General features: G+C 49.8%; 1 protein-coding gene across 7 annotated transcripts in view; it reads right to left on the reverse strand.

Moving 5' to 3' along the window:
• FOXP4 (forkhead box P4) overlaps window positions 1–18,618 on the reverse strand; it is an 87,984-nt gene extending 69,366 nt beyond the window's left edge. For all 7 annotated transcript variants that reach the window (XM_077839111.1, XM_077839112.1, XM_077839109.1 and 4 more), the window contains exon 1: window positions 18,430–18,618. In XM_077839111.1, coding sequence (XP_077695237.1) covers window positions 18,430–18,618 — 189 coding nt within the window. The remainder of the gene's footprint in view (window positions 1–18,429) is intronic.
• Window positions 18,619–20,808: the final 2,190 nt, after the last annotated feature.

Genomic DNA, 20,808 nt, shown 5'->3' on the forward strand with positions numbered 1-20,808 from the left:
CAGACAGGAGCCAAGCTGTGTTTTTAGCTGCGTTTGTGAATCGTGCAACCGCTCTGGAGAGTGGCAACCCAGTCTCTCTTATTCTCCATTTGGGGCACACTTACATTTTAGACTCCTGAAGACCAAAATGCTTTAGTCTAACCCAAGTTATTGGGCTCAACACAGGGGTAACAGGGGGGAATTGAATAGTCTCGGACATACAGGAGGCCAGACTAGATTTAATTGTCCCTTCTGGCTTATACTCCATGAAATCAATGAAAATCAAAAACCCAAGATCTTCAAAACACAACACATGGAGGGGGAGGCTAAAATTGGTCTCTTAGGACTGTATTTAGGCACTTAAGTCAATCCACTAGCACGGATGGACTCCCAGCATTTTGGAAAACACAAGACTACTGAACAATGAACAATTCACCCACCTACCTCTGTGCGCTCCTGGGCACCAATCGAGTGCTTCAAGGCTGAAGCAGAGGTCGGGGGACAAGAAATTCGTCAGAGGGACTCACATTACAGGTGGGAACCAGGAGAACAGTAGGCAGCCAGTGCAAAATGACCACAAGGAAATCATGCCCAGAATTCACCTGGTTTTAGCTTTCATCATCAGAAAAAAACAACCCCAAAACAAACCCACCGAGGGCACATCTTCACTAGGAAAGATGGTATTTTCTTACCTCCTGTTAGTACGTGGAACAAACACAAGGTAAAATCCTAGGGAAGACAAGGTAGTGTGTTTTCTCGTGCATGAGCACATCAAGGCAAACCCTACCCTCTCCTGTATTCTTTACGTTGACCTGATAACTCATTATTATTTGTATTACTGTAGTGCCCGGGAGTCCCACTCATGGGGCAGGACCCCAATGTGCTAAGCCCTGTACACTCAGAACAGACAGTCCCTGCTCCAAAGAGCTTCCAACTGAAGTATAACACAAGACAGGAGACCAGGAGTTGGATCCTGACAGATGGGGGAGGACCAGGAAATGATGAGACAATGTTGGTCAGCGTGAGGGACAGATGTCTCAGTGCACCATCAGCTAGCCATTGTCAAGGCATCACGGCAAGGGAGAGAGTTTTGAGGAGGAATTTGAAGGTGGATAAAGAGGTAGCTTTGCAGATGTTTATAGGGAGCACAGCATGGAGGGAAGCACCAAGGTTCTTGTATAAAAATGTTAACCTGTTTAAACTATCACTAGCATTTTAACTTGTGGTAGCTAATCAAACAAACAACACAATTCCCCCTCCCTCTGCCAGTGAACACAAGATCAGAGGGTTCACAAAACTTCTTTCTCAAGGAACCCTGGGCTGACGGGCTTGTGCAAAACTACCAAATGACTGTTTCCACCTGAAAATTCAGGGCAGTTTCTACCCAGTTTCACGCTGAATTTTTCAGTTTGTTCAAAAGAAAACTTGGTGGGGAAAGGGGAGGGGGAAAAAAAACAAAACAAAACAAACACGTGAACCTGTTGCAGGATGATCAAACCCCAAAGATCTTTGCACAAACTCCCAGACTAGAACGAGGCTACTGTAAAATATTATTATGAGCACAATTCCTGCCAGCCTGCAGTAAGGACAGAAGATGCATTATCATCCACTTAGAAATCTGTCTGAAATTCTTTTTATTTACCTACATAAGGCCTGCTCTACGCACAGATTATGTACTGATGTAACTAGATCAGTTAGGGGCATGATTCTTACCGAAAGTTAAACCACTGCAACAGCTTGTGTGGAGACAGTTAGTATCAAGGTCCTTAATCCAGTACAGCAGATTCCCTTTCCCACATGGGAATAGATATTCCAGTCTAAGATATCTTTAAACCACTATTAGTCCACACTAGGAGGGTTGTACCTCTACCTATAAAACTTGTGTGTTCACACAAGCTGCAAAATAAACGCTGAATTCTCCACTCCTCCCATCTGACAGTGGTTTGTGCAGGCTCGGTATTACAGCTTCCCCCGCGGAGACAATTTCCTCTGTTGATGGTGTGGGCCTTTCACTCAGCAAAAAGGCAGAGAAAAATCAAACCTCAAAAAGGAAAAAGAAAAGGAAAAAACTGGCCAGAGGATTTGGGGGCAGGTTTAGAACCTGAAGCTACTTCTAAAATTCCTTTTTTGAAGCGGACTAGATTTCAAGCTGGCAGCATCCCTGTGAGGAGCAGAAATTCCATGTCCGCTGCAAGAGGCACTCCAAAGGTGCACGGGAACACACAATCAGGCAACGGATGCAACACGGGGCAGCACTGCACAATTCTTTGCAGTGGCACAAGCAGACCTGGACACCCTCGTGGCTGTACCTCAGCCTGCTCCCCACAGGCACTATGTGTAAAGATCAGCTACGTCACCTTTGACTATATCCCTCATGGTCTTGCACAGTGAGGTTATTCTGTAGCCACTTTTGCCCCAGGACCTCCACACTTCAGCGTCTTTGTAAGAGGAAGGGCAGATTTCGGTTTGGAGTGAGACCTTGGGTTTTATCCCCAACTCTGCTGGCCTACTGTGCAACCTTAAGCAAATCCATTAACAATCCCCCCCGCCCCCTCCCCCCCGAACCTCAGTTTCCCTCTCTTTCAATGGGGACAACACTGAACTCACAGGGGGAGCTGCGAGGCTAAATTAGCTGATCTTGGCAAAAAGTACTTTGAGATCATTTTGCAGATCAGGGCAGGAAGAGGCATGGAGTGAGGAGGAAGTGGCTTGCTCCAGATCACACAGCAGGTCAGCGCCAGAGTCCAGAGAGGAATCCATGAGTGCCAGCTACCTGTCTTGCCCTGATCTAACCACTAGGTAATGCTGCCTGCCCAGAGTTCTCTCTCTCTCTCCAAACTCTCTGAATTATTTTCCCAACAGCTCTCTAGAAGTTAAGCATGAGACAGAGAGGAAAAAGCAGACACACAAAAAGGAGAGAAGCTGAGCGAAGGCAATGCCGCAGCGTGATGGCTGAGCTGATCGGAAGCCCAGTTGCCAAAGGAGACCATGCTGCTGTAGCCAGCAATAGAGGGCTCCAAGATACCCATTTTTAACTGCACGAGCCAGACAAGGAGAGCTTTGTTCGCGGGATAGATGCGGGGACAGCCCCTGGTTTTATGAGGCTTTGGGAACCCTGTAAAAGTCTGCATGGGCTTATTAAGCTGGCAAATTACTTGAACAAGAAGAATACGGCTTGTGCCAACGCCAGACCGTGTGTCCAAAGGGCTCCGAGCCAGGCTGATCCGGGGGAGACGGGACAAACCCCTGCCACTTGGAGACGGGGACGCCCGTGACGTGCGGGCACACGCATGCCGAGGGAGGCAAGGAGGGGCGGATGGAATGCAGGAGCCAGGCCCACCCCGAACAGGCTCTCAGGGGGCAATTTAATTCACTCCCTGCTGACTCTCTCACTTTGTTGTGCTCTGAAGCACGAAATTACAAGATTTACAGGAAAAAATGGCATGGCCCTCCAATCTCGCACAGGGGCCTCCCCATGACAGCCCTGCAGCTCGCCCAGAGAAGCAACCCCCTCTCTCCTACCCCTCCGCCCCCTCCAGATGGCCAGGGAAACCAGCAGAAGAGTTACAGAGATATCTGCCAGGCGTGGGGGTCGGGGGAGAGATTTCCATTCCAACCACCTGCTGCTAAGAGGGCTGGTACCAGTTTTGTTTTGGTGCGAGCATTTTTCAATCAGACAGCCAGCAGCACACAGGCACGACCAGGAGGCTGGGGTACAGCACCTCCCAGCTCTGCTGGGTGGTGAAGACCGGCATTACACTGTTAGTGCGCTCACCCGATGGCTCAGAGTCACTGAGCTGGTCATGTGACACAGGGACGGCCAGGATGCATCACACCCGGGGTCCATCTACTCCATCATGCTGTCTCCACCAGCCCCAGCTGCTTCAGTGCAAGGTGCCCTGCAGTGACTGGATCTGCCACCAAGGAAAGTTTCATTCTAACCCCGCAGACTTGACTGACTCTAGCAACTTGCATTCTAAGCTCCCCCTTCTACCTCGGTGACGAGAGCCGTGCCCACAGGGCCCACTTGTGTGTGATTTAAGTCACAACAAAGCCAGGGCTGAGGCTGGTGGGTTAGAATTGAATGGGAGATGACTGGCACTGGCTGGCAAAACCCAAGGGTTGTCTCTGAGACAGCCATCCAGGAGGATGGGGATGCACGGCATAAGCCTTTCATCTTTCGCAGGGGCTTAGCCTTCAGGTCAGCTACTCCATCACCATGGGGAAAATGGGCATTGAGGCAACATCCACTACGGAGGAGAGGCTGCTGAGATCTTGAACAGCTGCTGGCGAGAACTGAGATGCATTGGCTTAGCTGCATGGGCAAAAACCAGCACTTTACTCCTACTTACCAGTTGTGGGGATTAGGGTTATAGCACGATCAGAGAGGGAACATCATTCATTTTCATCTTGATCCCCAGGTGACCCATTTTGCCAGTGTATGAAAGGTTCAGAGACCGGCCCAATCCATAATCCTGGTTCTCAACACCCCAGAACCTTGCGGGAGCAGAACGGTGCAGCTCTGGCACATCTCTAACAAACTCAGTGGGAGACACTTGCCAAGCAAAGAAAGCGGGTCGTCATGGGATATTCACTGCCACCCAGAGATGACTGTAGTCCATTGCTGTCTTTCCTCAGGAAACAGTGAAGCCATGCTTACAAAAGTCTTGCTTGATTAATGAAAGGTGCTTTCTTTACCAGATTCCAACCTGGGGCTCCCACCAGGGCCAGAACCACCTTGAGACGGGAGTAGAGATGAAAGGCAATTTTATTTTGGACAGGTCACCTGCACTTGTTAACCTCTTTCAACAGGCCAGAAGATTAGCTTCAAAAAGCAACACTTGAAGTTACTAGTATGGAACCACCTCTTAAAGCTAGAAAGCATGGAGTCCAAATTACCCATAATTCTTTGCTATTTAATTTTGAGAACATGTGAAAAAGAAAAAAAGGTCCCCACTTAGAAGAGAATTTGCCTTCACCTCCTGCTAATGATCTATGAAATGGGAAGGGGGGAGGGGGAGTTAAATTGTACCCTGCTCCACAGTGCTATTCAAAGAGTCATTAGCGCGATAGCCACAATTAGGAACAAATAGTTTGTGTCCAATTTGTCTCCTGGATGATTGTCTTTGATCAGTAAATTAGCCCATTTTAAAAAGAAGTTTGTAAGATTTAAGACACTCACATCAACAGCTGACACCGCCTGGCTTCCTCATTTACAAGACCAGTGGCAGCAACCTGTTACTGAGCAGAGGGAATGCAAATGTTGAGGTGGCGGAAGGGGAAGAGACCTGACCTGTGTAGTGGTTTTGTGCTGATTTAACTATATCTGTGAGGAGTGTTTACCCAACAGAGCTAAGATCAGGAATACCCCTAGTGGGGATGCAGTTGTACCAGTATACTGGTACAGTTTGTACAACTTAAGGACCTTTGCGCTGGTATAACGGAGTCCACATTAGAGGATCACACCACTTAACGACACCAGATTCTAAAACAGATATAGTAAAAAGTAGTATCAAAAAGCCCCTTGCATGTATACAAGCCCTTAGTTCCTTGGAAAAAAAAAAAAGAGGTTTCCCCGATTTCTAAATTCCCATCTAGATCCAAATACAAAACTGCCCCAAAGCCCAGGGCTTTCTGAATCGGGGTGTCTGGATTTCTTTGTATACGCTTCATACTTGATTTTCTTTGCAGCTAGGCTGTACAACTCCAGAGCAACAAGAACTACTAGGAAAAAAAAAAAAGAGTCTCAGATTAATCCCGGGTGTGGCGAACACAATGTTCAGACAACAGAAGTGTTATGCTAGTATCAGAACCCAAGAAGAAATAAGAGATTCTACTGTAGCGAAGAATTTCCCACCAGGATGCACTGGAAAAATTGCACAACCACAGCTCTATTGGCTAATGAGTCTGGAGAGACTGTTCTCTTTTCACCTGAGAGCCTCATTCCTTTGAGTTCATGCTATGGTTGAAATAAATACTACATGCTATATTCCCCCCTCTAATTTCAGAAGAAAGCGGGTCATCACAAGTCAGTGTGTGGGGATCCCAGAGCGGAAACAGTCTACTATCCAGCTTTCCACCCAAGATACATGGCATTTAATTCTTCCCTGAAATAACGCACCTTCTTTAGGCCAGGTTTCATATCTATTGGCGAGCAAGCCAAGGAGCAAATGAACCTGGTGATGAAGTTGTCCTCCTGTATGAGATGGATCTGGTGCCTCTCATCCCTCGTTCCTAGAAGTCCTATTTCGATCTCAATCACAAAAAATCACCACCAGTTAGAACTCCGTGGCCTCCATGTTGGCAGCCCCAGGAGAGACTAAAAATTGAACGGGCCCTAGAGACTGAGCTTCCACACGGTCTCCAATGGGCGTCAAATCTGTGCCTTTCATCAGCCCTTATGGCAAGTCAATTTGCTGAACAACCTTCTTGCCTAGCGGGTTAGAGCAGCAGCCTGCCACTCAGGAAACCTGGGTTCCATTCCTGCCGCTGGCCTGCCGGTGACCCTGGGTAAGTCACTCCCCCTCCCTGAGCTGCACTTTTGTGCCTCGGTTTCCCCCAAGCTGTAAAACAGGGATAATGATGCTGACCACCTTTGTACAGCACCGAGAACTAGAGAGGAAAATTGCTATGCAAGAGCCAGGCATTATTCCTACTGCTGGGGAGAGCTGGGTCACCGCAGGACCAATGAATGGAGAAGCCCCAGAACTAACCAGCATGGAAACGCAAGAGAAGCACATCCAAGTCAGGACTGGATTAGATGGGATGGGATGATCACTTAGAGGGGAGGCCAGGAATGGAAGGCAAGGCGTTTTCAGTAGAAGCTCTCTCCTTAAGGCTCTGTCCATTCTTCTTTGGGCTCTTCAGAACTTGATAACCTTCAAGGCCCAGCATTAAGGATGGATGCAGGTGGTTAAATGAATTTCTGAATTGGGAGAGGGAGGACCTTACCAGCCAGTTAAGGTAGCCACTGGGCTAACAGCAGTGCTTAAGCATTCAGATGCTATGGTGGTAGATGCTGGTACATACAGAATCCAGATGGGCAGTACTTTGAATACTCCAAAGAGGACAAGCCTACGGTTTCAGAAGTGACTTATGATCGGGGATGCCCAACTAGAGACCCCCCCAAAAAAGGGGCATGATTTTCAGAGGGGTGGGTCTCAAGTCAGGGTTCCAAAATCACTGGGTCACTTTGGAAAAATCTTTGCAGAATAAAAGCGTAAAAGTATTCAGGCCAAGTCTTAAAAAAAAAAAAAACCCCCCCACATTTTTAATTAACAGTTGTCACCCAGACAGTACAGCAGGAGAGACCATAAGACCAAGTGCTCTCTGCTGCAGCAGGAGGGTGTGGATTTCCATACAGCATGGGGGTAAAACACTGGCTGAAACTAACCAAAGGGAATTCCCTCCTGGATGGGATCAAAGGTTTGAATGGGGCCTTAACCTCCAATGATTAAAAAAAAACCACCACAGAAATTATATTAATAGAGCCGGGTGGGGGGAAAGAGGGGACTACACAAATGATACTACACCTTCTCCTTCCCCCCCAGTCTCCTTTTACCCCAAAAGAGCTTTTTGGGAATAAAAAAAGATTATAAATTATTTTTACACTACCCTCATAAAAATGACATCGTCACATTCCAGAATTAGAACTACTAAAATAATACACACACAGACATTTTTAGATGGATATTAACAGTAAATGATGCCATATTGAAATCCACTCCCTCACTCCACTTCCTCCATCCCCATTCTCATATAATCAGAACCAAATGGCTCCAAGAGATCCAAATTAATAAAAACGACAGAATTCTTTACAAAAGGGAAAAATCTTTTTCAACTCTCTCTCGGCCCCAGATGTTCTCCCCTTTGCCACACACACACACCCTAACGCTTCTGGACTTCGATCCTCCTTGGCTAAAGGGGTTAAATCCATTTTCACTAATGAAGAACACAAGGAACAAGTCTGACCATTGCTCCCAACAATTCACTTCTCCACACGCTTGGGGGGGGGGGTGGGGGGCGGGGGGAAGGAACAACATTTATGCTCAGTCATATATGAAATATAAATCAGGCAACCTAATAGAGAGATGAGTTTCACTTAAGTGCTCTCATCTCATTTTTATCTGAAATACCCTAATAATAGCATATGACATAATACATGTGAAATGCGACCACATGCTTTTATAGCACAGTGTCATCCACACCAGAGTCTCCCCACCACCACCTCCATTCCCTTTTAAATATGGAAAACGGCTGATATGGTTATAAGTTTGGTATCTTGCTTTTAATACCTTAACATTTATTTTGCATCTGCCTGCAATAAATAGTATTTTTATTTTTATTTAAAAAAAAAAAAGCACAGGACAAATATTACAGCAGACGGACGGGATGGCTTTTCCAGATGGGCCCTTTCTATATAATTGCAATTTGGAAAGTGTGCTACCAGGAGGCCTCAGGCTAACAGGTTCGAAGACAAAGGGAGGAGCAGAAGGGGGTGCTGATTTTGGGGATGGAGGCAAGCATTGTGCAGTCTGAAGCTGGGGTTTTCCAAAGGAGCATAAGGAGAGTTAGGTGCTCAAGTCCCAGTGAAACTCATTAGGATTTAGGAGATTTCCATGGGCGTCAGGCACCTGACTGCACTGAAAATCCAAGCCTTCAATCTGGACTAAGAGGGTTCACGGTCTCGAACCTCCTGTATGGGTTCCCACACGAGTGAGCTCTAGTTGCTGGTTGGGAAGTTGATCTTCCAGGATGCGCTGCCAGCTGGTTTGGTTTTGGTGTAGAGAGCTGCCTTTAAAAGTCATTTTTGAAAACCCCCATGGGTTAATTAAAAAGGCAGGTTTTCTGATTGTTTGTCCAAGACAAAACCCTCCCTTGTTATCAGCCCACCTCCCTTCTTGTGCCCCACCTCCATCCCATCATTTCCCCGTCCCTGCTGAGATCTCCTCCTCCTCCTGCTTCCCATCCAGACACCTCCTAATCCTTCCCTGCCTCCCTCCACCTCCTCCTCCCTGTTTTGAACCTCCCTCCCCTTCTCCTTCCACCTACCCCCTCTTCTCCCTTTCTGGCTCACTGCCTCCCTCCTTCTCACTCCCCTTCCCCTTCCCTCTCCCAGCTGCCTGAAGTTGGAAGGTTCCCTTGTCTGGTGCGAGTCACACACACAAAAGAAGTGCCTACCATGCTGAGCGACCCGCCGATGGCAGCGACGCCCTCCTCCCTTAAAGCCCTGCAACAAAGGGACTTCAAGGAGACCAAGTCTTCCCTAACTCCTCGAGGGCAATGTCAGAGTGCTGGCAACTTGGAGACGAAGGTTCTAGGCACCCGCCCGCCCCCCCCCCACTCCCTGCCCGGGGGGACATTGTCCTTCCCGAGCCCTGCGATGCGTGGATAGCCATGGCCGCAGACATTCCCCACCTGCTTCTTGGCCAAGTCCTGCTTTGGGCCCCAGGTCTTGGAGGAGCTGGACTTGCCTGTCTGGGGCAAGCAGGCTGAAGCCACAGTGAGGCTCCCCATTGGGGGGCTAGATACAATCGTGACCCCAGAGGCGCCTAAGTATACTAGACATCATAGGGCCGAGCAGCTCCATTGACTATCCTCAAGAGGTGCCTAAAGGCACATCTGGCCCCCTCCTCCGGAAGCGTATTTCCACTTACTCATGAGTTTGATATCTCCTGTGGAATGGCGAAGGAGAGCATGGGGAGGGGAAGCAGGGAAGGCCACCCCAATGGTGGAGCTGGCCCCATTAGTCTCCAATTGTCCCAGAGAATCCCCCTCTAAGCCAGCGCCAGAGCCCCAAAAAACTCCTGCACAGACAATTGCAACTGAATGCTGGCTCATTGATGGGAGACACGAGACAGCAGGAGGCTGCATGAAATGTCACTCCATCCAGACCCAGCTGGGAAGCAGAAGTTTAAGCCTGTGACATTAGAATAGGTTTACCTCCTAAGGCTGCTTCTGGAGATGAAATGCACTTCCTGCCCGTTGGCCTGTATTCGCCACTGGCTACAGGGCGAGGTCAACTGGGTTAGGCAAGAGGAAGAGAGAGAAGAGCTAAACTTTATAGGAAGCAAGACACATGGAAAAACATAACATGGATCCCTTACATTCCACTAACACCTTCTCTCCTGAGGGATTCAAAAACACCCCCCCAAAAACCCCCTCAATCTTTCCAGATACATTTTACATTAGATACACACACCAATCATTGGAATGCAGCCACCTCTCGAGTGAGGGCTGGCAACACTTTTGACAGCACACAACTGGTTTTGATAGGAAGATTATACCCTAAGTAGCTCAAACTGCAGGGAGAGGTGAAGGAAATTGCAGGAGGCAGAATGGAGCGAACCAAGTTTGGAACAAGTCTGGCCAAAGTACGAGAGCCACTTTTTTGGGGGGAAATGCTAGGACGATCACTTTTATGACTCACCTCTGAAGACCCAACCTGGCCTCCAGGCTCACACAGCACAGGAGGCTTAGCCCCCATTTTAAGAGGAGATCTCTGGATCCAAGATTATCAGAAGACATTTGGGGTTCTTCACCTTTTATGTACTCAAGAAGAAATAACCTTCAAGGGGCCTGATTTCCAGAGGGTGGGTCCAACACTTTCCAGAAGCCAGGTCAAATTTAAGGCACATCCATTTGGGCACCGGGCACAGTGAGACATCCAGAATCACTAGATCAAAATCTTGACCAGAAGCCTGTCAGGTGTGGGAAGAGCTAGGTGTCAGCCCAGTCCCACCACAAGCCTACGATCAGTATCAGCATTCAGAGAGGGACAGGAGCTCCCCCTGAGATTCATAGAGCCAGCCACACAAGATTTAAGACAAAGACATGGAGCATGAAGGAATGCAGGGGAGGCCAAAGGAGTTGCTCGGGTTCAGACCAGACCCATCCTGCACCAGGCTTTTCAACCCGTTGGGGCCACCATTTCCCAGGCAGTCACTTGACCAAGTGTCTGGCACGAAAGCTGGAGTGGGCGTCTCTGTGAGGTTCGTTTCCTCCTCTGCTGCCTGCGGGGTTCCTGCCCCCGTGAAGCCAGCGGCAGTCAGTGGGCAGCAGGGATGCAGTGCGGACCTGTTGCTGTGGTATCTGGCACACCCCCCCCTCCAAAATCACTCATCCTGCTACGGGTGATTCTTCTCCACTCACCACCTTAGTCCCCAGTTTCCATCCCGACCTTCCCCCCTGAGGGCCATGGAAAGGAAGGAGTTCCACCAGTCCTCCCAGCTTCCCCACCTGACTGGGTGCCTTGTTGGGTGGGAGCAGGGCGGGGACTAGCCCCCCGAGTTAAAAACTCATTAATGTGCAAAGAGCCGGGTCCTTTTGAATCCCGTTACAGGATGTTAGCATGCTGGAGGTCTCTTGACGTTCCCACAGCAACCACTGTGGGAGTTCCCAGATGCTAGGCAACCCTCCCATGACCCCGGCTGGCCTTTCCCCTCCAGCGACCCCTGCCACAATGTAAGCGCGCGCTATTGAATCCCAGGATGCTTTTCAACTGGGCCCCACCATTGAAATCCAGGGATTTAGGCCTAACGGCATCACCTTGCTTGGGGGATGGGGAGGGGAAAGATCCCTCCCTCCCCTCCACCCTGTTCAGAAAGGGCCTGCGGAAGCCAGGCAGGAAGCTGTTTCTAACGCTCCAGTCTGAGAAGGCCGGGGGCTGTTGTCTAGGGGCCTGATTTCCATCCCCATTACCCCAGTGTAAATCCAGGGTGAACCCACTGACGGCAATGGATTTACTCTGCGTTTACCCAGCAGGGCTAACCAAGATCAGAACCCAGCCCTCGGACATCGACCCAGACTCCAAGGGCTAGATTTGTATCTTGGTTAGGCCTGTTAGGTTAACACAGATATTACGCTGCTCAAGACCTGGGACAGCACGACAGGTACTGAAACTGGCATGAGATCCCAGAGCAAAATGACATTCAGACAGTCTCTAAAACCATCGGCACCTGGACTGAAGCTGCAGAGTATGTGCACATGCAAATTGGGCGTGCGCGTGCAAATTGGGCATCATTGCACACGCCGTCCCTCTTCGCATGGTGCGTGCCCATTTTGCACAACCAAGTGTGCAATCTGCGTGGCTAGTGGGTTCAGCTCAAGCACCACCCGTGTATAAAAAAAATAAGAACATCCACGGTTCAGTTAGACCAAACACAAGGATGGAAGGGCTGTGTTAATCCTCATGTGTCAGGGAATAAACCAACCATTAACTGCCTGAGGTCAGGAAGAGAGGCTTTGACTATGGGCAGGTTATTCCTTAACTGTCCATGATGGGGTTTTCTTGTACCTTCCTCTGAAGCAGCTCAAGTTAGCCGCTGCCAGAGAACGGGCACAAAACTAGACTGACCCCTGGTCTGACCCTGCCTGGCAAAACCTAGGTTTGAAAGAAACAAGAGCATGGAATAGTGGTTGCAGCATGGGGCTGGAGGGGTGGGGGAAAAGAATCAGTCACAGTTAAAGCTCCACAGGAGATATTACATCTGGTGGCAAGGAAGCCAAGCCATCGGTCTCTACCTGCACACACTGGGAAGGTGGCGCTGTGCACTCAAGTTAGTCAAGCCCAACAGGACACCCAAGCTGGTGGGACACACGTGTCATGTCACACTGGGCTGTCTGCAGAGACTGACCTGCACGGAGTGTGGTGCAAGGACTCTCGTGGGCCCCCAAATGGTTTTGGCACCTTCCCAAGCCCCAAAAGGTGTGCCCATCGGGACACGGGGTTCACCCCACCAAGCAAAGGCCCGTGCTGGAAATAACTGGACAGGTGTGGTCTCTAGCAGGGCCAAGGATAGGAGCTGCCCCTTTTATGGGAATGGCTGTTTCAGTTCTTTAGGGAGCCGTTCAGGCTGAGGACCCTGTCCAGCTTGGGCAAGTCCAATCTGCTGGCTTCTTACCCTGTCATAGCAGTTTCAATCGGAACAGCTCTTCTTTCCTTCCCCTCTTAAACCACAGCGTATAGCACTGCAGGTACAACATGGTAACTTGGGCCAAGAGCTCTGGTGAGAACAGGGCGATCACCTCCTGAGTGGGATCCCTCTGTAGCCCTTTGGGAGGCGTCTGCAGTCTGCAAAGGATTAAGAAAGTCCCGAGAACGACAGACTAGTTTCCTAGCACAAAACTCGGGCAGGTAGCTCTCAAGATGTCCCCCGGCCTGGACCAACCCCCTTTCCTGCACTCAAATTCGGCAACCCCTCCCGGGACCAAGCGCCGGCTGCAGGTCGTGCAGCCACCTCACTCCTTTCATCTCTGTTTAAACAAGCTCTTCAGCTCTGCCCGTTGCGTGGAAACAGACACTCCGTCTTGTTCAAAAATGACGTGCACGCTCTCTCCAGCGCTGTTTGTTTCAGTCTAAACTCCTGTCAGATGCCTGACTTCTGACTCTCTCTGTTTATCTCTCTCTCCTTCTGTCACCTCATTACTCCACAGCCCAGCTCACGTTTCTCGGCCTTGTTTACTCTGAGCTCAGGAGACGGGCACTTGCTCAGCGCGGGAAGAGAGCGCGCGATATACTGGTGGCAACCGGAACGAACGCAACGAAAAGCTCAGGCCGGGGCCTGGTCCAAAATCCAGACCCACAGGCAGCCCAATTCTGGGGCTTGAACCCAGCTTGGCAAAAGAGGAACTTCCGCCCAGGATCCTCCCCGTGACCTCTCTCACCCCCCACGATCAGTCGGAAAGCCACACACCTTCTAGAGAGACAAAGAGATACAGTCTCATAGTGCGAGCACCGCACCAGAAGCCAGGAATTCCCAATTCTCGTCCCAGTTCTGACCTCTCTTCCTGCTGTGTGCAAGTCATTTCACCTCTATAAATGGAACAACCCCTTCCCTCCCTTCCAGAGGTTTATTTACGCCAGGCTTGCAAAACTAAGTGTTAATAAGGAACGCACATTGTGTTAGGCTGGGGACAATTTTGTCGGAATTCTCCAAGCATTTAAACCCTAGATGATTATGTGTCTGCAACCCCCTTTCAGGGATGGCATCAATCCAATGATTTCCTCCCCATAGACCTCAATGGCCTATAAACGATTTTTCTAAACTCTCCGTGGAATTCGCATAGTTAAAAAAAACAAAACCAAGACATTTCAGGAACTTCAGCACAAGCAGAGACATGAGAACCAGCAGACAGGAACAGCCCAGTGGTCCAGTATCCTGCTTTCGACAGGGGTAAATGCCAGAGGTGTCTGAGGAAAGTAGAAAACCTTCATAAAGCACCTAATTGTGCAAAACTCTATATATGGGGACATTTAATCCTGACCCCAGCTGGTGCTCAGCTTGTTCCCTGAAGCACAAAGATTGATGGGCCTTAGGAATGTCTATTCAAGCTACTGTCACTGCAGATGTCATTCATGTTTGGAAGCTCACCAAGTAAAACCTTGTGCCAGAGAGTTCCACAGGGTAATTACATCCAGCGTCAAAACATCATCATCCCGCTCTCCCTTGTTCCTGGGTTATATAAGGAGGAGCAGCGGGAATAGTTTGTGACTCCAAGCACATCCCCTATTGCCTCATCGCTCCCGACTAGCGACCCAGATGGGCGGTGGTGCCTGCAGGGCTGGGATACGAACACCATTGGAATGTCAGGATGGAGAGAATTTGCTAAGGCCAAGAAACCACAGCATCAGGGATAGGATTTAGGCTGACGAGGGCTAAAGGGATAGGTAGATTCTCCACCTCAGCCCACCAGCCAGTTCTAAAGGAGCACTTTGTAATGCATTCAGTGATTCAGTGACCAGATGACCACAACGGCTGGAAAAGATTCGAAGAGAATTTTTAATCCACATCCCCAAATCGCCTCTCCGCTACACGGGTTGCTCTTCCCACTGCTGTGTCTGACAAAGATCTGAATTACCCTCCATTAGCACAGCGTCACTACGGGGTATCTTAATCATGGCATTCTTGATCTGGGGGTCGAGACCATCCCACCCAGCCCACGTTGCTAGGCACAAGGGGTGCCTGGGATGGGAACGGGGACCTAGGTACGGAAAAGGTTAAGAATCACCCATCTAGATACATTGACCTAGTCAGAGACCATGTCTGGTCTAGTGGATCGCAGGTTCTGTTCCCAGCTCTGGAAGGGGAGGGCTGCCATGAGTGCTGGCTTCCATTCCCCAATTCTGAGAGGGAAGGGCAGGCTAGTGACTAGAGAACTGGATTAGGCCTCCCTGCCACTGACTCATCACATGACCTTGGCCCAGCCACTTGCCCTCTTTCCCCTACCCCACACATGAAACAGGGATACCACCAGCACTTCCCTGCCTCCATGGGTGCGGTGCTGCAAGCCTTGCGTTCACTAACCTTTCTGACATGCTTTATGAGCCTCTGGTGCTCACACACAGCTCTCTCTGCCTGACCCCCAGCAGCCTGCATGCAGCACCCGGGGACGTGGGAAGGGAAGCGAGCGACCCGGTGCACGCGAGGGGGCGAGTGAGCATCACCGGCGGGGGGCGGGGGGGAAAGCAGCGGACAGCAGGTGCGATAGGAATGCCAGGCACTAATGGGAATTAAACAGCCTTTACCCGGTCCCCAGCCAAAAGCCACCGGGGCTCTGGCAGAGTCACTTGTGCTTTCCGAGCACACAGCACGCCATCCCCTTTGCCTTGTCCCAGCTGTGACTGAACAAACGGCTCCTATTTACCATAGCGAGGCGAGTCTGAAGCACACGCTGCCACTAAGTGAATTTCAGCGCCCTCTCTGCAGGGCACTGCGACGGCAACCGCACCCGCCCTTCCCCGTCGGGGAGGGGAGAGGACGAGCAGCATCTCGTTCAGCGGGGTGACTCGGAGAAGCATTACATGCATGATTACCCTTCAGATCAGGGGAACAGTGGCTTAACTGCGTGAGAAACGGCTGTTATTCAGGTAATGGATTTACAGCGCTCGCTACTGAAGTATCAGACACAGCAATTTTGTACAGCTTTCACGCTGGAATTTATGGCTCAGGGAGGCGATCTCCACACGAGGCTGGGATCATTGCCTTATTTAGTATCCAAGGAGGAAAATTTATGTTTTCTCAGAAGTTTGTTTTGAAAAGGTAACCTGCAGGCATGCATGCAACCCTCCCCGCCCCCCCAGCCTAAACTGCACATGCGCCCCCCATACCACCCCTAGCTGCACTCAAGCACAGGGAGCGAGAGTTGTGTCACACACACACAAACTACACAAGCCTGGCTGCACGTATGCACACATACTTGGCAGGCATGTGCATAGCTCGGTGTGCATGTACCCCTCAAGTTACATGTGTGTGCATACATGCAGAGATCAAGCTATACGTGCACCAATGCACCCCAGAACTCGGCATGGGCAAAAGGGCCTATGTACACGAGCACAGAGATGCACACAGAAATACATGCATGCACACACAGGCTGAGACGTATGCACACATAAGCTGACTGGCACACCAAGCCCAAGACTCACGCACACAAATGCACTTGCAGAAAGACATCTCTGCAACTACAGGCGTGCTCAGAGACTGATTCACAAAGGCAGGCCTACGCACACTCACCAGCACACCCCTCCTTACAGGGCTGCGAGCCCCAAAGCATGGAAGAGAATGAGCAGACCTCGGTAATCTCCGAGAGTAAAGAGGAAAAGCCCATGGAGCAGAGAGAGAAGCGGCTACCTACATTATGCCCAGCGGGTTTTTGCGATCATTTTGAACTCACAGCCCTTTCCCTCCCCTGACATGTCACCACCACGCATTCAGCTTTTGACACCATCTTACATTTATTCCATATGAAAGGATCCCAGAGCCACACGGACTATAGCAACACAGGGGTCACTCTGCCAGCACTGAAACGCAGCCATCTCTGAAGCAGAGCACATCACCCATTCCAACAGCGCACTGCAACACTAAAGAACAATCAGAAGTGCAGATCGCCATCTCCAGCTGAAACTGCAGGAGAACTGAGGGAGGTGGGGTGCAATTGGCCATGCCAGAATTTGGCCCGAGCATCGGAGCTAACATTCCAAAACTAAGGTGACGCGTGTACCAGGGGGATCTTTAGGGGCCAGAAGGCGAGGTCCTTGTCTGAACTCCCCATCGACGAGCAGCATCGGCGTCCTTGGAGACTCATGCTCTTGGCTGAAAACGAGTGACAAGCTTGGCCCAGAGCAAGGCATGCACATTGAGGTGAGGTGCGGTTTGCTGGATGGCAGAAGCTTACTGAAGTATTGAGAGCTGCAGCCCCGCCCCACCTGCCTCCTCTTTCATGCGGCGCCTAGGTCAGGTGGAGCGGATGCAGCTATCGTGTTCTCCCAGATGCCACCGCAGACAATGCTTGAGAGGGATCTGATTGAGCACCATCTTTCATATGAGGGTGCGCTCAAAGAATAGTTACCAATGGTTCGTTCTCCAACTGGGAGGAACCAAGTGGGGTCCCGCAGGGTCAGTCCTGGGCCCGGTACTATTCAGTATTTTCATTAGTGACCTGAATAACGGAACGGGGAGCATGTTACAAAATCTGCCGATGCTACCAAGCTGGGAGGGGTTGCAAGCACTTTGGAGGAGAGGATTAGAATTCAAAACCATCTTGACAAATTGGAGAACTCATTTGAAAATCAACAAGACGAAGTTCAACAAAAATTTAAATGCAAAGTACTTCACTTAGGGAAAAAAAATCAAATGCACAACGGGGAGTAACTGGCTAGGTGGTCGCTCTTGTGAAAAGGATCTGGGGCAGATAGTGGCTCATAACTGAAATGAGTCCACGACGTGATGCAGTTGCAAAACAGACTAATATCATCCTGGGGTCTATTAACAGGAGTGCCGTAAGACATGGGAGGTAATTGACTCGCTCTACTCTGCAGTGGTGAGACCTCAGCTGGAGTCCTGTGTCCAATTCGGAGTGCCAGCATTTAGGAAAGATGTGAACAAATTGGAGACTCAAGAGGAGAACAGGTTTAGAAACCCTGGCCTCTGAGGAAAGGTTAAATAAAACTGGGCATGCTTAGTCTTGACAAAAAACAACTGGGGGGGACCCAATAAGAGTTTTCAAATATGTTAAGGGCCATTATGAAGAGGACTGATCAATTGCTCTCCATGTCCATTGAAGGGTCGGGCAAGTAGCATTTTGCTTAATCTGCAGCAAAGGAGACGAAGTTAAAGTTTTTCCTGATATTTAACCTGTAAGGGTAGTGAAGCTCTGGAATAAGCATCCAAGGGAGGTTGTGGACTTCCCATCATTAGAAGTTTGTAAGAACAGGTTGGACAAACACGGGTCAGGAATGGTCCTGCTTCAGCGCAGGGGATTGGACTTGATGACCACTCGAGGTCCCTTCCAGCTCGACATTTCTAGGATTTCCAGTGCAGGTCTCCAGATGTCCCAAAAGCCCAAAGACTGGGAGATGCAAAAAAACCCAAAACCAAAAAAAAAAAAAAAACCCAGGACAAAGGGAAAAGAGAGCAAGAGAGAGATAGAGAGAAGAAAGAGGCTCTTTCCTACCTGCTGCTGCTGAAAATGCAGGAGTTCCACCGGGCTCATTTCCCCATTGGTTTCCCCGCCGCCTCCTTCCCTTCCTCCTCCTCCACCGCTGCCACCGCCTCCTCCGTCTGTCTGGTTGGTGAGGCTGCTGACCCCGTTCTGGCTGGAGGGAGTGGAGCGTATTGTCTCCGAGGCAGATTCAACCATCATGACTTGCTCGCAGGACCTGGGTGAGCAATGAGAAGCAGCAGCGTCCCTGAGCAGAGCGTTATTGGGGGTGCTGGATGGGGTTACCCCCAGGCTACGAGGGCCTGTGGGGAGAGCAGCCCCCCAATGCGTGTTGCCTGTACTTGCTACCCTGGCCTCACCAGGGCAGGGTTCCCCTTCCCTCCTTGCATCTGCCCTTTCTGCAGCCCCCAGTATTGGCACACGAGGCAGCTGGTTAGCAGGAGTTGTAGGACCATTTCCCTTGAGCAGTGAGCTCAAGGCGGGGCCACGCACCATTTCTTCCTCCAACACCCGACCATCCTGCCTGTCAAGATCCACCTGAGGCATCGTCTCACCACGACCCACCTCCACGTCCAGCCACTCAAGTCTTCCCCACCCGACCAGGGCTCTCCTCACCCCAGCTCCACCCCCATTCCCACCACTGACTTGGAGAAGTGCCCTTCTTTCCTCCTCTGAACCCCTCCCTAAAGCCCACTCCCCACCGCCCCCCAATGAACCATCGCTCCAGATGCCTGGCTGGTGGGTCATGCTCACATGCTCAGGGTCTGACTGATCACCAGATCTGGGACTGGGAAGGTCAGACTAGCAGGGACCTTGGGGTGTTTTTGCCTCTTCTCCAATGTGGGGAATGGTTCGCCTGCTGGGATCACCTACTCATTTCCCTTCCATTGCAGGGGCCTGGGGCATTGGTGGCACCCTGGCCTCTCCTGTGCTCTGACAGAGGCACGTAGTCTAGTTAGACTAACACATTTCAGTCCTCAGGCACCTAGAGTCTTTGGGATCAGTAGGGGCCATGGGGGTGAAATTTGGTGTTCTGTGGTGCAGAGCAGGTCAGACTAGGTAATCTGGTGGCCCCTTTCTAGTCTTCAGCGCTATGAAATTATTAATCCTTCCTACCCCTGCCTCTCCTGCACTTGAACCATTATCCTGTGCTTTCTCTCACCTGCATTAACACCTGAACTCTGTGAGGCTGCGCCTTAACCCGTGAGCCTGTCTACACACAGAGATGCACTGCTTCAGTTACAGCTGTGATTTCAAACTGATTGAATTAAACTGGTCCAAGAGGCCATGTGCGCAACCCTCTTCTGTTGATTTAAGAGAGTGATTTATTTCACTTAAGTTCTAGTGGAGTAGAAATCAGTTTAACCTAAACCAAAATAAAGCCACCCTTAAACTGAAATACACGTGGCTACAGAGGGGCTACAGATTTGCACACAGGCAGCCCCAACTCGTACATCTCCAGCACCATGAGCAGACTAGATTCTCTGTGTATTTATTGTGTTACAAACAGCAGGACTGGTCAAAACACAGAATTTCTGTCTGGTGGGAAATTCCAAGATTTTGACATTAAATGTATTTCATCCTGAATTGGGACAAAAAGTAGAAATCTTGGAATTTTTCACAAAAAAACAAAATAGTCCAAAGCATTTTGTTTTTCATAAGGTCAAAAGGTTGCATTTGGACTTGATCATTTCAAATATCATATAAAACAGATGAAGCAGGACATTTTGATATTTTCCTGTTGAAAACGTTGACAAAAATGGAGACAGTCCAGCAAAAATGTTTCAATTCTCTCAAATGAGCGTTTTCAATGGAAAATAATGTTGCACTGGAAATATTTTCAACCAGCTCTTCTAACCAGAGAGATGGCGTCAAGTGCAGACACAAAGCAGAGCGTGTTAAGAACAAATCACACACAACCAAGTGCCAAGCCAACATGGGATGCATGATTCAAATTTGAGGAGCAGCAGTTCTTCAAAAAGATGCATCAGCCACCAGAAGTGACCCTCCCCTCAGACTTCTCATCACCCCTTGCCCTTCAATATCACACACGCAGCAGTGGTTTTTGGTGTTTTTCTTTAAGCCTCAACTCCTGTAGTCAGTTTATTACGTGAGAATCCCAGATTTTGGTGTATTTTTTTTTTTTTTTTAAGAAGTAAAATTTCTAACCCTTACAGTTGTGGAAAAAGACTTGAGAACGTGACCCAAGTGCCCCCTAAAGGCTCAAAAACCTCCAAGATGGATAGAGAGAACCCCAAACTTATTCACTTTTTTATGATCTCCTGATTTTTGGAGGGCTGCAGTGCCGACCCGATGCTGGAGCCAGTCTGAGGAGGTGAGCAGCACCACCTCCCATAGAGCTTCCCTTTCTCACACTCCCGGCCCTTCCCA

The sequence above is a fragment of the Eretmochelys imbricata genome, chromosome 21, assembly GCF_965152235.1.
Source record: "Eretmochelys imbricata isolate rEreImb1 chromosome 21, rEreImb1.hap1, whole genome shotgun sequence".
Lineage (NCBI taxonomy): Eukaryota > Metazoa > Chordata > Testudines > Cheloniidae > Eretmochelys > Eretmochelys imbricata.